General features: G+C 39.7%; 1 protein-coding gene across 1 annotated transcript in view; it reads right to left on the bottom strand.

Annotated features, from left to right (window-relative positions):
• lonp1 (lon peptidase 1, mitochondrial) overlaps positions 1–20,112 on the bottom strand; it is a 35,304-nt gene extending 15,192 nt beyond the window's left edge. Inside the window, exons 1-16 of the mRNA XM_070961313.1 lie at positions 19,573–20,112; positions 18,509–18,597; positions 17,858–17,977; positions 17,539–17,698; positions 15,820–15,933; positions 15,576–15,637; positions 14,157–14,286; positions 10,746–10,829; positions 10,597–10,665; positions 9,958–10,109; positions 9,273–9,411; positions 8,937–9,115; positions 8,583–8,670; positions 4,100–4,222; positions 3,901–4,017; positions 1,147–1,287 (exon numbers count right to left, since the gene is read on the bottom strand). Coding sequence (XP_070817414.1) covers positions 1,147–1,287; positions 3,901–4,017; positions 4,100–4,222; positions 8,583–8,670; positions 8,937–9,115; positions 9,273–9,411; positions 9,958–10,109; positions 10,597–10,665; positions 10,746–10,829; positions 14,157–14,286; positions 15,576–15,637; positions 15,820–15,933; positions 17,539–17,698; positions 17,858–17,977; positions 18,509–18,597; positions 19,573–20,100 — 2,295 coding nt within the window. The 5' untranslated portion in view covers positions 20,101–20,112. The remainder of the gene's footprint in view (positions 1–1,146; positions 1,288–3,900; positions 4,018–4,099; positions 4,223–8,582; positions 8,671–8,936; positions 9,116–9,272; positions 9,412–9,957; positions 10,110–10,596; positions 10,666–10,745; positions 10,830–14,156; positions 14,287–15,575; positions 15,638–15,819; positions 15,934–17,538; positions 17,699–17,857; positions 17,978–18,508; positions 18,598–19,572) is intronic.
• Positions 20,113–21,697: the final 1,585 nt, after the last annotated feature.

Raw genomic sequence — 21,697 nt, 5'->3', positions numbered from 1 at the left:
TATACTTCATCCACTTCTGCAAAATGGCTGTAAAGCACACTAACAGCAGGTTAACCAAAGCTATCAAAGTTTCAAATTAAGCAAATTTTTAAACATTGAAGCAAGCACGGATGCACAGACACACACACACACACACGTAAATAATGGATAGGCTATCATAGAAGTATAGTTCTAGTATATGGTTATTTTACTTCCTTTAGTAAAGACTTTGATACTTAACTGAATATCTACCTCTGTCTTTTTCTATCTTACACACAAATGCACACTCACTCAAACAGAGATGCATTTTATACAGAAACATTTTTTGAATAATTAGAAAAAAAAAGTGGTGTTATAGACATTAGCCACCAACAAAGATACTTCAATACTAGGCTATTTCTAGGCTACTATAGCCTAGGTCTTGCTCTCTGTCACACACTTCATATTTCCTTTAAAGATGAAATTTAAGTTTTACTACGTTATGGGTCAAGAAATTTTACCAACACACATCTCACTCATGTCTCCTCGGATTCGTCGTTGTCTGTCTCACATTACTAGCTCTGCTGGATGACAGGAAATCCCTGCCATAAGGTTTAAGGTTAGGATTAGCAGTATTTATTTTATGCAAGTGTTTTGCATTCTAAAATGAAATGTATTGGAGTGGATCTATCCTCCCACCTACTGCACCACCAGCAGTCTCTGCTGGTCCTATCAAAGGATGAAGAAGAAGTAGGTTTGTTTGACATACTTAAACTTGATCCAGACCAAAATCTTTGTTCTAAGTCAGTGTTTCCCACTGTTTCCCACCACTGTGCCGCAGCACATAAGTGTGCAATGAGAAATCATCAGGTGTGCCCTGGAAGATTATCCAATTTCTTCCTGTGTGTCTTTCAATTCAATTTTTGTAAGAATATCAGCTTTGTGTTCAACTAAACAGGCCCAGGTTTCACACTGAGTAAGTAAATTGAGCAAATTGAGACTAGATTTTCATTCTATTTCAATAAATACACTTTTTGTGACATTTTGTTTGGTGGTGTGCCTTGCGATTTTTCTAATGTAAAATATGTGCCGTGGCTCAAAAAGGTTGGGAAACACTGTTCTAAGTAACCTAATGCATGCAAGCTCTGGTTTAGCAAACACAGAAGAAAGAGGTTTACAGTATTTTACCTTTTCAACTTGTTTCTGCAGGTTCCTGACTCCAGATTCCCTGCAGTATTGTTTGATAAGAAGACTGAGTGCATCGGATGAGATTGAGGCCTTCTCCTCAGTCAGACCACACAGAGAGCGGAGCTGAGGGACCAGGTAACGCTGGAGAGAGGGAGAAATTGAACTTAAAATCATTATTTGCAGCACAGGGGCTCCACAGGGGATAGTGCTCGCTCCTTTCCTTTTCACCCTCTACACATCAGACTTTAGACACAGCACCAACAGTTGTAACATCCAGAAGTTCTTTGATGATACAGCCATCGTTGGACGCTTCATAACCAATTCAAACATAAACACCAGCAAAACAAAGGAGATGGTGACTGATTTCCGAAGGAAGGTACCACAGACTACACCTGTGAACATCCAGGGCTTGGACATTGAGATAGTGGGGGATTACAAATACCTGAGTGTTCACCTCAACAACAAACTGGACTGGACTAACAAAGTTAGGCCAAAGTTGTCTCTATGTGCCAATTCAATCCGATTCGATTCGATTTGATTCGATTCGATTCAGTTCAATTCAATTCAATTCAATTCAATTCAATTCAATTCAATTTGTATAGCGCCAAATCACAATAAAAGTTGTCTCAGGACACTTTCCATATAGAGCTGGTACAGACCAAGCTCTTTTATCTACAGAGACCCAACAATTCCCTCATGAGCGAGCACTTGAAGACAGCGGTGAGGGAAAACTTCCTTTTAACAGGCAGAAACCTCAGGCAGAACCAGGCTCTGGGTGGGCGGTCATCTGCATCGACCGGTTGGGTTAGAGAGGGAGAGCAAGAGAGGGAGAGGGAGACAGGCAGAGAGAAACAGACAGACATGCAGTCACAGTAACAGTGACAGTGGATGTAATGTGCTAAGTGCTAATGTGCTAATAAGAATGAGGTCCTTTGGAGTATGTAAGACACTGTTAAAACCATTTTATGACTCTGTGGTGGCATCTGCAGTCTTCTATGCAGTGGTCTGCTGGAGTTGTGGAAGTTCAGAGGGGAACAGAAAAAAAAAGACTGAACTGGTCAGGAATGCTGGTTCTGTCCTGGACTGCCCTCTGGACACCATCAAGGAGGTGAGTGAGAGGAGGATTTTAACCAGGCTGATCAATCATCGACAATCCATCCCACCCTCTACTATGAGTGGGTGGGGTTCCTAAGCAGCACCTTCAGCAGCAGACTGCTGTATCCACTCCGTAAGAAGGAAGGCTACCGCAGGTACTTCATTCCAACTGCGATCAGACTGTACAACTCTAGTATTGTCTTACTGCTCTACACTGTTTTGCACTGTGTTTCTCTGTTTTTCATCAACCGGCCATTACATCACATGTAACATGGAGTGCAATATTAAAAGATTTCTTCAATATTACATTTGTGTCTTCTTGTATAAAGTTTATGCATACACATAGTTTTCTTCTATATACTGCAACATACACTGAACAAAAATATAAATGCAACACTTTTGTTTTTGCTCCCATTTTTCATGAGCTGAACTCAAAGATCTAAAACATTTTCTATATACACAAAAGATCCATTTCTCTCAAATATTCACAAATCTGTCTAAATCTGTGTTAGTGCGTACTTCTCCTTTGCTGAGATAATCGCACAGGTGTGCCTTAGGCTGGCCACAATAAAAGGCCGCTCTGACATCTGTAGTTTTGCTTTATTGGGGGGAGTCTGTGACATCTGTGGCATTGTGCTGTGTGATTAAACTGAACATTTTAGAGTGGCCTTTAATTGTGGCCAGCCTAAGGCACACCTGTGCAATATTCATGCTGTCTAATCAGCATCTTGATATGCCACACCTGTGAGGTGAGAGTGCTCACTAACACAGATTTAGACAGATTTGTGAACAATATTTGAGAGAAATGGATCTTTTGTGTATATAGAAAATGTTTTAGATTTTTGAGTTCAGCTCATGAAAAATGGGAGCAAAAACAAAAGTGTTGCATTTATATTTTTGTTCAGTGTATTTTTCTAACAAATGTGCAATGCTGAAAAACACTGTACTTGAACCATGTGCAAGTCTAAACCCATGTGCAAATCTCAATTCCCTGGACAATTGTTACTTTTTTTCCATTAGCAAAAATATTTTATATACTGCTACATACTTTTTATCCAATGTGCAAAAATAAAAAACACTGTACTTTCTTGCATAGAATATATATACACACACACACACACACACACACACACACACACACACACATATTTTATATCTATATCTATCTATCTATCTATCTATCTATCTATCTATCTATCTATCTATCTATCTATCTATCTATCTATCTATCTAGATAGATAGATATAGAGATATAGATATATATATATATAGATAGATATAGAGATATAGATATAGATATATATATATATATAGAGAGAGAGAGAGAGAGAGAGAGAGAAAGAGATTTGTTTTATTTTATTTTTTTTCTGTTTTGTGTTTCATTCCTTTCTATGTCTTTTTATACTTCTGATAGTACTGCTGCTGCCTGTAACACCCAAGTTTCCCCTATGGGAAATTAATAAAGTGTTATTTTATCTTATGATGCATTACTAAGGCATATTGAATTTTTATTTATTACTTGATTCCTTAAAAGTGAGAAAACAATCTGCTTTTATTAAACGTATACAAAAAAAAATCATTTTAAAATACTTTATAAAGCACACTTTTTTTTTTTTTTTTACATAATTGTAGAAGTGCAGAGGTAGAAATTGGTGTTACCTCAGCAATAGCCAGTTTCTCCTGGGCAACATATCCAGACACATTGATCATCTCCATCCTATCTCTGAGAGGCTCTGGGATGGTGTCAATCACATTGGCCGTGCAGATAAACAAAACCTTTTGGGACAGAGAGTGATGGGTAGGTCATTTTTTCCCTGAGACTGTGAAATTGTACAGAGCAAAGAGCAGACACTCTCACCTTTGACAGATCTACAGCAACATCAAGGTAGTGATCGAGGAAGTTGGCATTCTGTTCAGGATCCAAAAGCTCCAGCAATGCAGAGGATGGATCGCCCTGGTAACCACGACCAATTTTATCCACCTGGTAATGGCAGGTCAGATAAAGACTCATTGTTCTCTTACAGCTGTGCTTAGAAACTTACAAGCTTACAAATCCTTGAATGTTTGGCCTGAATATAGACACACATTGACACCCTGCAGGATTTAATGGCTGTAAAAGCTAAGTTACCACATCTGTGACCTGTCTAATTGTAATTGGTGTCTTTGTATAGATAGGCAATAAGTTTCTTAGTTCTTGAGAGACCCCTGCACATTTGATCCAGGACTGTGCTGACTTTGTGGGATACTGTGAATAAATCTTCAAGACAAGGTAGTTTTTGCAGTTCTGCAGAGATCTGAAAATGCCAATCAGTAGTGTTCAGACAAAAACGTGGAAAATTATGTGTTCTGTCGATACCAAAATACAGTCAGGTCGACAAAAAAGGTTTCAGCCAGAACTATCAGGAAGATTGGTTGGGATGCAAAGAAAAACAAGCAATTTCTGTGAAAAAGTGAGGTGGTTGTATTAAGATGCACAATAAAGCCGGTCCCTGAAAAAAATGGGTAGCACAGTCAAGTTACCAGAAAAAAGACGCTCCTGCGCAAATGCCACAAAACAGCCCACTTAGAACATACCAAACAGCACCTAGACAAACTTAAAACTTCTGGAACAAAGTCATTTGAAATGATAAGACCAAAATTGAACTCTATGGTCACAGCCATAAATGCTAAGTTTGGAGAGTGCCTGTGATGAAATGTGCATTCAGTGGATACAGCTAAAAAAAAACAATAACAGTTAAAAACAATAAAAAAATAAAAATGTAGGTTATGAAGTGGCCACCACAGTCTCCTGACCGTAACATCATTGAGCCACTTTGGAAAGATCTCGAATGTGCAGTTCACGCAAGACAACTCAAGAAACAACAGGACCTGGAGACTTTTTGCCACAAAGAATGGACAGCCTTACCACCTGAGAAAATAGGAGCCATGCCATCATTGATGTTAAAGAGGGAAATACATTCACTCATGTTTTTTTTAATATTTCAAGCAAGATTACCTTTTTATTTCCATCCTTTACGGTTTCAAAATAAGAAACATGGAAAAGGGCCCGATGCAAAACTTTGGCCACCCTGCATGGTCAGTAAAGGCTTTTTTTTTTTGGCCATTCTTCATTTCAAAGGCTAGTTCTGTAAGATTCTTCGGCTATGTTGAATGCACTGATCTTTTGAGGTCTATTCACAGACTTTCAACGATGTTTCAGGCAGGGGACTGTGAGGGCCACTGCTAAACCTTCAGCCTGTGCCTCTTCTATGGATTTTGAGGTGTGTTTAGGATCATTATTCTGTCGTACAAGACATCCTCTTTACCTCTCTTAGCTTTTTTATAGACTTTTTTTTTTATAGATGGTGAGATGCTTGGTTGCAGAATGTGCTGGTATTTCATTGAATCCATTCTTCCTGCTACCAGTGAAATATACCCTGTGGCACTGGCTGCAACACAAGGCCAAAGCATGATTGATCCAACCGGCTGAACAGCTGGAGACGTGTTCTCCAAAAAGTTCGACTTTAAATTCATCAGTGCTTTGTTTCCAAAATGCAACAGGCCTGTTCCTTTGCAAACCTCTGAAGGTGAATTTTGTGATTAGGACACAGGGACTTTTTTTTTCCTGATGACTCTTCCATGAAGGTCATATTTGTGAATGAACCACTTATCCAGAGTCTGCTTAATCTATCTGAGGCTCTTTTGCAGTCAAAGCACAGGTTTTGATTTGCCTTTCTAGCAAGCCCATTCGCAATTCTCTCAGAAAGTTTTCTTTATCTTCCACACTTCTGTTTGATCTCTGTTTGATCATTACTTTTAACTAACATTTCTTAATTACATTACAAACATTGCTATCCTTTTTTAGCCTTCTCTTGCTTTGTGGGCATCAATTATTTTAATTTTCCAGTACTTGGCAGGTGCTTCAACGAGCCCATGGCTGCCGATTGTGGGGACAAAGTTTGAGGAGCTTTGACACTGGCAGCACTTGGTCTTTCCCAAAAATGATTGTACTATCAAGCTCAAGGTCACAGAACTTGGTAAAAATGATCTTAGAGCTCAAATCTCTTGGGGTGCCCAAACTTTTATATGGTGCTCATTTCCTTTTTTTGCTCATTTCCTTTTCTCTAAAATTGTACATAACAAAAATAATGCATGTATCTTGCTTAAAATATTGAAGAGATTGTTTCATCTTTAACTTAATGACTTTTGGAGATCAGTCCATCTTCTATTTACTTAACTATTCACAGTGACAGAAATTTTGAACAAACTTTTGCATGCCACTGTATATAGGCCACAGAAGAGTTTGAAATGTATTTTACAATCTCAAAAAACAACCACAAGTAGTGCAGTTCATCACTTAAATAGGTATGGGACTGGCAAAGGATATTAATATTGAGTACAGGGCACCATACAAACCTTAATGGTTTTTAAAGAAGAGAATTACAGACCAATTTCCAAGCTAAGCTTTTTCATCAGTGTCACTGCCAGCTGGTGACGCTGTTTGCGGGTCATAAAATCTTTGACAAATTTCAATCTGACTTTTGTCACAGGAATAGGACTAAGACTGCTCAACTCAGAGGAACAAATGACATCCTTATGCATGCAGGTGGCATGGTTGTGGTGGCACGGTGACACAGTGGTAACACTGTCGCCTTACAGCTAGAAGGTCCCGGGTTCGATTCCCACTTGGGGCGCTGTGGGCGATGAGGGTGTGTCCTCCGCCATGCCTTTGGTGCCTGCTGCCCTTTATCTCGAGAAAAGGGACCTTTCTGTGTGGAGTTTGCATGTTCTCACCGTGTTCACCTGGGGTATCCTCCTTAAAAAAAAGAAACCCCCTCTGCAAACATTCATGAAGATCACCACCTGACCAAATGGTGACAAAAAAGGAACTGGGTCCCTGGGCACCGCTGTTGGCTAGCAGCCCACCGCTCCTGGTCTGCTGCGGAGGAAGGACTTACCAGGATGGGTTAAACACTGAAAAAGAATTTCACCTAAGCATGGCATGTGTGCATGTTGTGTAGACAAATAAAGGATGTCTTTCTTTCTCTTTCTTGCAGACATAGGTGAATACTTCTCAACTTATTAACTTGTATCTCGTTGCACTAGATATCACTACTGCCTTTGATAAGTTGCATAACTGTGTTGGCATTTTTGGTACAACTTTAAAATGCTGACACAAATCTAATTCTCTACCAAACTCAATAACCTGGATCAACTGCCCTCCCTCCATGGTGCTTAACCAACACCAAATACTGGATGTCTTCCAATTTCCTCTACCTAGACCCAGAAAAAAATGAAATAGAGATACAAGTTAATAAGTTGAGACGTATTCACCTATGTCTGCATGCAAAAGAATGTCATTTGTTAAAATTCTTTTAAATGATTTTAATAACTTTTCCATTGCAGTACCCCTATTGCCCAGTAGGTGGTATGTGGAGTATGAGAATAATCAAATAGGTGATGTACTAATCACACTCAGGTGTATTGGTAGCTGGTACAGGCAAACAGTTTTTTTTTGTTTTTTGGGGGGGGGGGGGCTTTTTAGCCTTTATGATAGAGACAGCTGAAGGTTCGATAGGAAAGGGGGCAGAGAGAGAGAGAGAGGGAAGACACACAGCAAATGAGCCACAGGTAGGAGTCCAACCTGCGGCCACTGCAGAAGACTGACAGCCTCAATACATGGGGTGCACACCCTACCAGTTGAGCTATAAGGGCAACAGTTTTTTGACCGTTGTCTGTTTAAGCAGCATCATCGTAATAATGTTTTCATGCGAGTTATTACCAATATAAGTGCACGATTGCCATCTGCGAACGAGTCTTTGATGTGTAAATAAATATACTTTAAGTATGGCTATACGCACGTTTGGACTGTGAATTGTTCACTTTCTATGCTACAAAAGGAGATGCGTCAATCAAGGCAAATATGGGTATATAAGCCCCTAAGTAGCCTGTAGGTTTCTTGTTTTGTCAGTCAAGTCACGACAATAACTTTAGTTAAGACTGATAGCCAGAAAGAATCGGAAGGTGTGGCCCAGGAGGTAGAGCAGTCAGAAAGTCAGTCAGAGGGTTGGTGCTTCAATCCCTTGTCTACATGTCGAAGTATCATTGCGCAAGATACTGAGCCCCAAATTCTTCCCAATAGTGGTAACATTGGTCTGTGGGTTTGCCTGTGAATGGTTATTGCTCCCGAAGAGCAGGCAATACCTTGCATGGTAGCCCATGCCACCAGTGTGTGTATGGGTAAATGCTGGCTTGTGTGGTTGATAAGCAATACATAAATGCAGTCTATATGCCATACAGTAAATACCATATCAGAAAACCTCCTCCAGACACAACTACAGGAACCACACCACCACACTGACCTCATCTATTAGCACCAGAGGGTTCTCGGTCTTGGTTTTCTTCAGGCATTGGATAATCTTCCCTGGCATCGCTCCAACATATGTCCTCCTGAACACACACAAACACATTTTAGAAAATCAAAAAACTGATACTGGAATAATAAACAAGTCAATCTAACAGTATACCCTTTGTTCTTTATTCTCTCTACAAATTTTTGGATTTGTAAGATTAATATTATCAGTTATTGTATCAGTAACATCCACTACAAACAAAAAATGATCAGTTATTGTTATCAGCCCTGAAATTCCTTATCAGTGCATGTCTAGTCTTCACCCACCACACTGTCAGCACAGTTAAAGTATACACATCCCGACCTGTGTCCCTTAATCTCAGCCACATCAGTCATGCCTCCCACGCTGAACCTGAAGTACTGTCTGTTGAGGGCTCTAGCTATGGAGCGGGCGATAGAGGTCTTTCCTACACCAGGAGGACCATAGAAACAAAGGATCTTCCCTTGGGTGGAGCCCCGCAGCTGGCTCACTGCTATGAATTCCTGCATAAAAACACAGAGGAAGTCAGGTTCATGTCTACTAGAAAAAGCTCCACAGGTTTTGATGCATGGATAGAGGTAACTGAACAGTTGCCATCCAAGGAAAAAAGTCATTTTTAATTTCTTATGATTTAAATGGTGTGTATGTGCATTTGCTGACCAATATGCGTTTCTTAACATCATCCATTCCGTAATGGTCTTCTTCCAGAACCTCTTTGGCTCTCTCCAATGATAAGTTCTCTTCACTGTTGGTACCCCAGGGCATGCTCGTCAGCCAGTCCAGGTAGTTCCGGGTTACACTGAAACACAGTTATTGCAGTTGTTGTACAGAACTACCAGTGCATATTGATTTTTGCAGTCTAGCAAACCTGCTGAGAGCATTTACTTCTTCATAAAACATTTTCAAAATCATTTTTTGGAATAGTTTGACCAGAGTTAATAGTTTACCAGAGTAAAGAGGATACAAAGTACCACTGATACTAGCCAACTGAAACAAGACTCAAAATCATCTCATTGCAGCAGCAGTTGTAGATCTGCAGATTTAACAGATGATATGCACCATCCACAGAAATCACTAGCTGCTGCACTGACATCCATGCGACCTGCAGGCAGTGAGTATTATGATTTTACTATAGTTCATCCAAGAGGAAATCTCACAAACTGTCAAAAATGGTAAGGGTTAATTTCTGTATGGCACAAATGTCCTCAAGAAATTCTGTTAAATTTTGACTTTTTCTTGCATGAGTGGAAATAAATAAGCATGAATATAGCACTAGAACTGAAAAGGAATAATTTTGCATGGATCGTGAGTAAGTTAACTAACAATACAGGTGTACGATACCAACTTGAACTCTGAGGAGTGGTTGTCCAGCAGTCCCAGTTTGTTGAGTTCTTCATTGATGACATCCATTATGTGATGAGGGACAGTCCTCTCTTTCAGTCTCTCTCTGAACTTCTCCTCAATAGCTTCTTTGTCCTCTTTTTCCAGACCCAGCTCCTGAAAATGGAGAGCAAACACAAATTACTTTAATGGGTCCAAGTTCACAGACCAGCTTCCCAGACCTGCTGCAGCAGCTACTGACTAGTCTAGACTAGAAATCACACCACATCTCCTGTAAAGATACTGTCACTATACTGTATGCTGTGATATGCAATATTTTACAACAGTAATAAAAGAATAGTAATACACATTCTTCGGCTGGATACACAGGTGCCATCTTATGCAATCCAGTACAACAGCCTTTCAAAAAATACTGGAATACTGTATGTGGTGGCCAGATGTCAGCTGTGGTGTACTGACACACTTTATTACTTTAGGAGTTGCACATACAAGAAAAGCACATTTTAAGTCCAAAGCCTTAACAGATTGTCACATCTGTTGCAGAGCCCCATAGAGTTTGAGAGACAGAGGAGTGGTGCTGACGAACACAATAACAGACAAACAGACTACACAGTCTACAAGGACGACACACTGCCTGCTGTACCTTCTTAATGATCTTGAGCTGCTCCTGCAGCAGGTACTTCCTGTGAGTCTGTTTGATCTTCTCTTCCACCTATGAGCAGAGACAGATAAATGACTGAGAGTGACGAGCATAGTGACTGGTTAAAGTCTATATGTTTGTTGAACTCTGACCTCTCGACCCAGCCGCTGCTGCAGTTTGCTCAGCTCATACTCTTTCTTAAGCAGAGACAGAGCCTTGTAGAGACGCTTCGGGATCTGCAGACAGCAACAGTTTTATCTTTGTCTCAGTGCCTCTAGTCTGTGCAATGACAATAAAGCTGAATCTAATCTACTAATTAAAAACTAACTGAAAGTTAACCAGAAGTCCATTGGCCAAAATAACCAGTTTGTCCACATTGTTGAATCTATTGTAACCAAACATACTGTTTGAAAGCATTTATAATAATGCTCATCTTTATGTCACTTGTCTATATCGTTTGTTTGTTTTTTAATCATGGAGCGGGCTTACTGTTGTGTGTTCTGATTGGTGGGGTTTAAAAAAAACAACAAAAAAAAACACAACCACTGTGATTCTGTAGTATTTCCTGTGCAGATGGGACAGTATTTCCTTTCCCATCTGCTCCAAGGGGCAAGTAATAATCCCATTCTCACCACACACAAGAGAATGAGAACAGGACGGGACATATGAAAACAAACTAGGGCAAGTTGTACAAACTTGATACATATGCTTTGTCTGAACAGTTTTCAAACAGTATGGTTCGATTTAAAGACTAAGCTGTTGTCATGTAGCTGCTGGTGGCCTCCTTTGAGTGTACTGGCATATTGTATCTGTGTGAGGTATGCTGGCTGCTCAGCAGCACTCCTAATTTTGTTGTATTCTGCACAATGACTGTACAACCTTCTTTTTCAAATTTCTAATTATTTGCACTTAAAATAAGTAATTCAGTATGCAGTAGGCTTGTATTTGAGTTGCAATTTAATGTATTCATTACAAGTGTATTACATGTTAATACCAAAAGTATTAAAAAGTGCAGAAGTTTTAAGGACTCTTCAATCTTTTTACACCAGAGTATAGAGTATGCTAAAAAGTGCAGTAATTCTGAGTGGGATTTCTACAATGCGTAACTACTATGCTTTTCATACACTTTAACAAAGCTTTCTTTAAAAAGTCTGGCAGGAAAATGTAACATTCTAAACATAAATGTATACTTTACAGCTTAAGTAGTAGTTAATAATAATTTTGATCCTTCTTTGCTGATAAAATAAAAGTAAGTACATTGTGATAAACAATTCAAAAGTAAACTACATACTTTCACATAAAGTTTATATGGATATGAAAATTTGAGACATTTGAGAGTCCAGGTAGCCAGCAGCAGTAGAGTGCAGAGTTGATGGTAGCTTGGAGTCCAGTGATGGCTCAGACAGATGAGATGAGGCCAGGGTGTTGCTGAGAAGATGGGTAGAAGAAAGTGATGGAAGGGTCAATGGTATCTTCGACAAAATCTATAATTCACATCGTTCCCGTAATAACATAAAAGAAACTGAGAGTGACATCCTGTCTTAAGAAGCATTTAACCTTTAAATTACTGTCACTCAGATAATGATCATCTTGCATTGATCAGGCCAACTGTCCTGCTTTTGATTCTGTCACTATGAAGCAGAATGTTTACTGATCACATGACAGTGGTAAATATAGGCTACTGAATAGACAGGTAATTTCAGTTGTAGTGTGAATTGCCAATTATTGTGAAATCCATACATACATGTCCTATATCATATCAAGTGGTGGATTGTAACTAAGTGCATTTACTCAAGTACTATGCTTAAATACAAATTCAATTTTGTACTTGAGTATTTAAATGTTATGCTGTTTCATAGTGGGCATCTCTGACATCAACTCAGAGGCAAATATTGTATATTTTACTCCACTACTTTTGTCTGACAGCCTTAGTTACCAGTTACTTTCAGAGAACAATTTTCCATACCTTTCCTGTCCAGTGATTACAATACACCTGAATTTTAATGTTTCTGACAAACTGAAGGATTAAGTTTTCTTTTAAGGGTTAAGGAAAATTCCACTTTGCTGCATTTGCTGGAAAATGCATTGTCACAAAGCTGAAAACCCGGCTTGTTTTTCTGAGCTCATGGCTTTTTAAAGATGTGTGGTTCTCACAGGACAGCAACACTACAACCATATGATGATCTTATAGAATATCATGCATTACTGTGGATTAGCCAACAATTAGCTAACTAATAAAGTAGTTATAAAGTAGATAAAATTAGCTCAAACTTAAGCATCTACAGCAGTAAAATGCAACATACACATTAATGCAGCTGTAATATTAATCCAAAATAGATATAATAGTGAAACACTCACAGGGACCATTATACTGTACGTTGACTACTTTTGATAATTTAAGTACATTTTGCTGATAATACTTACATACTTTTACTTGTCGTGGTGCATTTTCTTCACAATGTTGCATTATGACTTTTACTTAAGTAAGGATCTGAATACTTCTTTCCCCACTGATCATATCCAAGCCTTACACTTAATTTTCTAGCCTTACTCAACACTGAAACAGCATCCACATATGGTGGTAATGTTCACATGACTTAAACATTGGCCACGCAAGGTTACAGTTGCCAGCATTTTCAGTACAGGTATTATTTGGCCTCACATAAAAAATCTCTCAGTATCTGAACAAAACAATCTAATGTGAGCTAGTTCCTAACACTGCAGAACTAACACAGCTAACACTAGGTTAGCAAACTGTAGGTAATACCAGTAAGTAAGCAAGCACAGCACACTCACCTGGAGATGACATGATGAACGCAATCCTGAATCACAACAGCTGAGTTGAATTAAGATTCTGCACTTTGTCTTTCACATCCTGGTTGAAGCCTTCTCCTTGTTGTCTACGGGCATGTGGATGCAGATACTTGGCAGACTCTTCCCTTAGCCTTCTTCCAGTATAGGCTGTATTTCCGTCAGCTCAGGAGGGAATGTGTGAACCTGCTGGTGTAGCAACTAACTGCACCTTATATTTGTAGATGGTTTTCTACAGATCTGCTGCAGTACCAACTGGATAAAATTACGCAAACAAAGGAGGGAAGTCATAAATGTCATGTGGCTTGCAAACTGACAGGAAGTGGGCTATAAATATGGATTCCCAAATGCGTGTGTGTGTGTGTGTGTGTGTGTGTGTGTGTGTATCTCACTTTACATGTATTTTCTAAACAATTTACATTTGTAAAATCTATATCATTTTTATGTGAAATAAAAATACAAATATAGACTTACAGAGTAAGTGCATATTTGTTAACCCCTCTGTATTGTTGTGGATATGACTTTGTAGAACACAAATTAAAAAATAGAGGTTTATGGAGATCATGGTAAACATTGTGGATTGTCTCTCTGTGGGTTACAACTAAAACCCAGTAAAAACTTCATTGTTGGTTTGGCAAATGCACCTCTGATCAACTTCCCTAGCTCAGTTAAAGACCACCACATAGCCACTGAGCCCCACAAAGTAGATAAAGAGAGTCCCAAACAGGCCTTTAAGCATGCAGACCGCTCACACTGATCTCCTCCAGCACATCCTGTAGTTCATGTGACTCTGCTCCTGTGAGAGCTGCTCCCATGTCGCTGAGGTAGATGGGATTATCAACCACTCTCTGACCAGCCTGCATCATCTGGAGGACTGATTCTCTGACACACACGCATACCCAAACATGCACAAGAAGCGGTGCAAGCATATACACGCAAGCGCGTGCGCACGCACACACACACACACACACACACACACACACACACACACACACACACACACACACACACACACACACACACACACACACACACACACACACACACACACACACACACACACACACACACACTTGAAAACACTTGTGTTTCAGCATCATGACGTGAATTTCTTTCTGAGCCTGATGATCTCAGACTATTTTTTAAATGCTTATTTAGCTGCTGCCTTAATGAATATATTTTAACTTTCAACAGATTGTGTGCGAGAACAAAGAAACTGAATTTTGCAGTGCAATGTCATATGAGTAAATCAGAACGAAAAACACAGACTTTGGGTGAGATCCTGGATTGGGAGCTGTGTAGGACTGTAGGCAAAGCTGTTTATTTCGCCTTACGTCTCCCTCAAGTGACACACTGGTGACATCATTGGTCACAGACGTCAGTCACAACTTTAAAACATGTTTAAAAATTCTTTATGAATACAACTGGCAGCAACTGGATCAGAAGTCTTAAGATAAAAATCTGATCTCACACTACAGGAATTCATCTAGACTGTCAACACCAACTGACACAGACTGGAACAGACCGGGTCAAGCTTGGCCTGATCGGTCATAGTGCCCAAAGCATATTCATAATCTGCTCAACGGTCAGATTTTTAGTACCACCAACTGGAGGTCAACCAAAGGGGAAGGGGAAATCTTTTGTAATTAATTTCAGATGCAGAATATGCTTTCAATAGTTTGTCAACAAATGTTCAATGCTGTATTTCATTCTCAAATTATGATGTAACATGGTACGTGTGTGGTCACTGTGCACCATGTTCCATCCAACATCATATCATGATATGACCAAAACCAGGAGACTCACAACTGGGATACTTCACATGAATTTACTCAACTTTGGTCATACAGTGGTTGATCAGTTAAAGAAAATTTAAAATGAACATTAAGAATGAAGATTTAAAGATTTCTCAAAGAGGAACAAAATACTACAAAACACTACATGAAATAATATAGGAAGCCATCAATAGAAACCTGTGATGCAGAATTACATTTGTTTAACACAGAATTAGTAGTTGTCAAACATATCCAAATTGCTTTAATAAACCTTAATGTGGGACTATTCGCTAAGTGTGAACTGCAAGCTGTGTAATATAAATAAAAAACAAAACAAATGTGGTATGGACAGATGGAGACAGATAAGTGACTCACTAAGTAAGTGTCAGAACTGACCTGTAGAGGGGGTTGAGTGCGATGATGTCCCTGATGGTCTTCACTATCTCTGCTGTCAATGCCTACAGAACATGCAACACGCAAGGAAACACATCAACTGGTGTTTCCTTTTTAGTAAGAACTTCTGTGTTATTATATCCACCACAGAGTCAGAAAAAAATAAAAATTCCATAATGGAAGTCACTTGAAATTACAATCTTGCCACCCCCCTACTATGCTATATATTATAATGTGTGTTTTGTACCTTGACCTCCTCAGTGACCGTGAACTGTTCATGTTGAACATTATCCACTTCCACCATCAGAATGTTGGAGCATGGCAGAGGCTGAAGCTCTGGACTCAGGTTTGCTTCTGAAATCTGGCCAACAACAGTTAAAATGACTACCATCAATATGAAAATCAATACTAATCACAAATACTTTAATTTTTTGCACAAAAATGTTTCTAAGGTTACACAAATGAAATAGATCATTGTATAAGGAAGATGGCAGACCAAATTGCATTTATAAACATAACTAGACCCACAGGAGGGTATTAATAGGGTCCAAGCCTTTTGCACAAGCCATACTTGGTGATCTGTGGAGGCAATCACAGTCAGACGTGCAGGCATACAGAAGTGATGAAAGTCGCACATTGGGAGCAGCACAGAGACTGGAATGACCTAATATCATTTTATTTACCCAGAAGATACTGCTTTACAACTTTTCCATTTTGTGTCAATTTTGATGATAAAGAGACTGACTGATTTTGGGTTGAATATCCATCTTTTGAAAATCTTTTCAAGATTTCAAAGCCACTGCCATAAAGTCACAAAATGATATTGACATTTATCTATTGGAAATTAAAAATATATTGAGGATCCATTAACAAGAACGAGAATTTTCTATGAAGGTCGGTTAGATAACAGTAAAGGTCTAGATGAACACATAACAGACCTAAAACAGGATCACAGGATACTGGATGTTGACATCATCTGTATTACAGAAACATGGTTGCCACCAAATAATACTGCAATGCCAGAATAGATATTACACCATGAAGTAAGGTCATATAGCAACATGGCAATTTTCTCTTTCTGATTTTCTGCCACAGAAAAGTTTTTGACAGAGAAAAATAATTAAAAGAAATTATACTGACTAAATACAGGAAATTGGGAATTTGAGTTTGGAATCTGCAATGACGTGGGATGTGAAGTGTTACCGGGCATGTGTAGTTTCACAACTACAAGGGCTGTATGAATAATCTTGGTCTCAAAAGAAAGCTAAGACCTGTGAGATTACTACAGAAGTCGGAATCAAAATATGTGTTACTGTGTCAGAGTAAAGTCATCTTGAACACAGTAGAAATTTTTAATTTTTATCTCCGGCTAAAAACAAAACATTATTTTAAGTGAAAACCATCTTTAAATCATGCGATAAAGGCCAAATTCTTCTACGAATTAGTAAAGTAATATTTGATGAGTAACTGTGCAAAAGTAGATGCCAAAATAATGAACCTGAGCAGTTTTACAGAGGTTTTCACACAGGTGCTCAGCTGAGCGGAGTACCATTATCTCTCTGAAGGCTCTCTACCAATCTTCTCCAATGCAGCAGTTTTCTTCTTTCTGATGTGTTTACCCTCATTAAAGGATGAAATGCAAATAAAACAGTAAAATAACACCTCTGCCTGCTCAGCAGGGTCGTCTGTGAGCCTCTGTGAGCCTCTGTGAGCCTCTGGCTACTCACGTGTAAATGACACGAGTGAAGTGAAACTAACTGCGCACTTAGAGCAGTCAGAAATCCTGAAAAAAATCATGACCACACAGTGAAAGCTGGCTGTTTCCAACCATGATAAATGGAGGTCCAGAAGATGGTGTTGATAAGTTGTATGATCTCCTTAAGTTTTTGTCTGAGTGATGCTTGAGGGCTACTGACAGCATGTGTAGAAGGCTACAGGTGAGGCAAGTGAGAATCACATTACAGACCCTGTCCTCCAGCTGCTCTGTCAGAGAACCTGGTTGGCGGCTACGTTTGGCTTTGCGTCTCGGTGGAGGTTCGGGTTGGGACTCCGCCTCAGACTCTGAACACACAGGGGACGTTGCTGCCTCCTCAAGCTCCACCTCCAGCTGTCTTGTGATCTGGATCCTAACACAAGACAGTATACATACATATGTAGCAGAGGTCAAAACAAGATACAGACAACAGTGTGCAATGGAGAGCAGAGTCTATAGATGTTCCTTTCAACCAATCACTACACCCTTTACCCAAAAATTCTCATCCATCAGCACCAATCGTGTCTCTAACCTGCGGTGTCCCATGACAATCATCCTCAGCTTGTCTCCCAGGTCCTGCATCTCATGAATCTGAACAAAGGTCCCTGTTGAGTAGATGGCATCCAGAGACTCCACCACATCTGACTCATTACTGCAAGAGACAGAAACACTCATTTAAACCAAAATATCGACATGGACAGGATGCAGTGTGTCAAGTTCTTAGGGCATTTCGCCTTTTACTACAGACAGTCAGTGATTAGTATTGACACACTGCCCCACAAGGTTGATCACATCAGATACAAATGATGACATTTTCCAAAATTTAGGAAATATTTAAAAATAATTTGAATACCAAATATCACAAAATAAGTCCATGTCCTCTCTCATTCAGCCCCACTAATTTCAGTGACAAATACTTTGCATTTCTGAAGCCCCTTCAAAATAAAAGCATCCCATTGCACATGGATGAAAAGCTTTTATTGTGAAGCAGCAACAACAAAAAATGTTCAGTTTGCACTACATTAAAGGACAGCAGGTATCTGGTTTACATAGAGTTTAACAATCAGGTAAAAACCAGTAAGGTTAGTCAAGAGCATGCACCTTATTGTCAGTCATTCTCGCAGAGCAATGAGATATCATGGTAAATACACACATTTATGTAGCGCTTTTAAGTCAGACTTACTTATCATCTTTCTTCAAGAAGACTCCTGCATACGGCTGAGCTAGACGAACCTTCCTCCTCAACAGCTCCATCAATGCTTTGTTCTTTACCTAACAGGAAGACAAACAAAATAGTGGTCAACCAATATGGGTTTTTCAATGGCTGACGCAAATATTTATAGAGCAGGACGGCCAATGGCAATACAAAAAAAATAACAATTTGATAATAATATCAAATGGGAAACAATTAAACTTAGAACTTAGATACTAGAAACTAGAAACTTAGATAAACAACTACAAAATAAATAAAACAATGTTAGTGCATACAGTAGCACCCAGGGCAACTCTTTGTTTTGGCCCCAGTAAACATTTATTTAAACAACACTAATGTACTATTCACTTGACCACAGAAAAATATTTTAAATTAAGAAGTGTGTTTCTCATGTGTTTACAGACGTTATTTGTTAAATCAGGCTTGTGAGGACAGGCATTGTCCAATGCTGATCTCAAAATGGTGTGCAAAAAAGTACATCTCACACACACACACACGCACAGAACTTGAAAACATGTTCCTCAGACCTTTGGTTTTTGCCTGCAATATCACATTTACCCCTCTATGTAATGTTGTGTAATCATTCTCTGCATGGGTTGTCTAAACGAAGGAGAGGTCATTCTGGAAATGGGAAAGGACCACCATGAATCACTGTGATATCATCAGAGTTATTTTCTGAGACTTGACCAAGCCAAAGATACTAAAGAATATTAAGATTGTCCATTACAGGCCTTCCTTCCTTCGTGTTCTGACTAAAAGTCTGTCGACAGAGCTTTGCAGTGGTGATGCAGTGTGGAGACCAGCTTCAAAATGCCTCTAAAGGGACAGTGCAACACACAATGACGAGATTCCCACAAATTTTTCTTTCATTTCTTCCGTCCATGAGGCAGACTTAATCTGAGTAGCAATACCAAGTATATTATATATACTAGTATATATATAACACTATGACAGAAAAAACACCCTGCATCCAAACAGTGTTGTTGCTGTATGATTGCATCATCCTGGTGTCACTGAACTTTACATCATCTCACCTCTATGATTTTGATGAAGCGGGGAAACACTGGGTTCCTGCTTACAGCGATCAACGGCACATTGGGGAACACCTCTGGGACCATCATGGGGGTAAGAGCCGTCATCTGAGGTCCGTTGTAAGGTACTCCCCCATCTCCACTAGACTCTTCACCACCAGAGCCTGCACTTTCCCCGCCGTCCTCACCGGAAAAGCCCGTGCCGCTTGCTCGGTTCCCGAACATCCTGTCCAGACTCATGTGGGGTCGAGAGGTCGGTGTGAGGAGATCGGTTTGGCCGTGGAGAGCGGCCCCCACCCGCATCCACCGGTGTAATCTGGTGGTCAGCCTGCAGCCAGTTGCCGCCGTTGAGCATGATTTATGTGAGGTCCCGGTGCTGGTGTAGAGCCGTGGGGGCTGGAGGCGACTCGGGGCTGATGTGCCAGTCAGGTGGGACCGGCGATACGCCCCAGTCCAGTTTGTTTTCACAATAAAGGCCGAATTTCTGTGCAGCTGTCTCGCAGCCTCGAACATTTTCACACTGGAAGCCATGTTGATCTGGAGCATTCCACAGCATGTGACCGACCGACTTCCGTCAATGTTTGATGACGTATGTTGCTCCCATAACTTTTTTTTTCTTTATTTAAACAAATGGAAACAAACCGAACAAGTGCATACAATGTCTCGTAGAGGATGCACATTAAATCATTACATCACGTTGCATTAAGTGCATAGCATAGTAAGAATCATGAAAAACAACTTACATAGAAGGAATTGAACGAGAAAAGGAGAGAGAGAAGAAGGAGAAAGAATATGGAAAAGGGGGGTGTTAGGGTTATGTGTAAAAGTCCAGCCATATCAATGAAAAAAAGGAGCACTGGCCTTATAGTTCACAATCTTGGATCAGATTTAAAATAGCAGAAACTTGGAAAAGTCAGCAATCTTTCTAGCAATTCTATTGGAATTTGATTTTTTGAGTGACAGGTAGTACAACTTAAAGTCATTTAAAAACCAGTTGAAGGAGGGCTTCGCGTTTCTCCACTTACTGCAGTGAAGATGATATTTATCCAAAAGTAATACAATATTAACCATATTGGAGACAGATGTAAGAATCCCATAACTTTAAAGCTACAGTTTCAATCTGTTTTTTATATTGCCAGAATAAAAGGGCAGACTTTTATTTTGTCCAAGAAACCCATGCTGTACAAACATATGTTATATTGGAGGAGTCAGTGGGGTAAGGATATATGGTTTTCTTATGGTAGCAATAGATCAGCAGGGGTAGCTATTTTGCTCGGAAAATTCAAAGGCCACGTAATTAATCATTTTGCAGATACAAATGGGAGATGGATAATTCTCTTAACAGAACTGGACCACTTTCAATTCATTCTTGTAAATACCTATGCTTTCAATAATAAGCAATTGAATATAATGTTATTCTCAACACTGGAAAATAAGATTGCTCAACTGTTATCAACTTTCCCCTCAGCTAAAGTTTTATGGGGTGGGGACTTTAACACAGTGATGGATGAAAGCATGGATAGATGGCCTCCCAGAGAGAAACAAATAAATGAACTGGAAAATGTTTGTGACAGGATAAGCTTGATTGACATCTGGAGACACAGCATACACTTGGAGCAATAAAGATGGGTCTCTTCAATCACAAATAGATTTTTGGTTAATCCATCCATTTTCTATGCCACTTATCCCTTTCGGGGTCGCGGAGGGGCCAGAGCCTATCTCGACTGTCAACGGGCGGGAGGCGGGGTACACCCTGGACCGGTCGCCAGCCGATCGCAGGGCACAAGCACACAACCATTCACACTCACACTCACACTCACACTCACACTCACACCTAGAGTCACCAATCAACCTAATGAGCATGTTTTTGGTCATTAGGCACGGGAAGAAGATGCAAACTTCACACAGAAAGGCCCGAAAGGGAATCCAACCGGCGACCACCTTGCTGTGAGGAATGTGCACTACCTGCTGCGCCACCGTGCAGCTTTTTGGTTAATCTCATCAGATATTGAAAACAAAGTGGATTCGGTTACAATAGAAACAACAGTTTTTACAGGCCACAAAAGTGTAACAATTAGAATTCATATGGGAACAAGGAGTCATAACTCCAATGGTGAATACTGGAAAC

The sequence above is a fragment of the Chaetodon trifascialis genome, chromosome 4 (assembly GCF_039877785.1).
Source record: "Chaetodon trifascialis isolate fChaTrf1 chromosome 4, fChaTrf1.hap1, whole genome shotgun sequence".
NCBI classification, from domain to species: Eukaryota; Metazoa; Chordata; class Actinopteri; order Chaetodontiformes; family Chaetodontidae; genus Chaetodon; species Chaetodon trifascialis.
The sequence above is the reverse complement of the archived record's forward strand: the minus strand, read 5'-3'. Positions and strand labels throughout refer to the sequence as shown.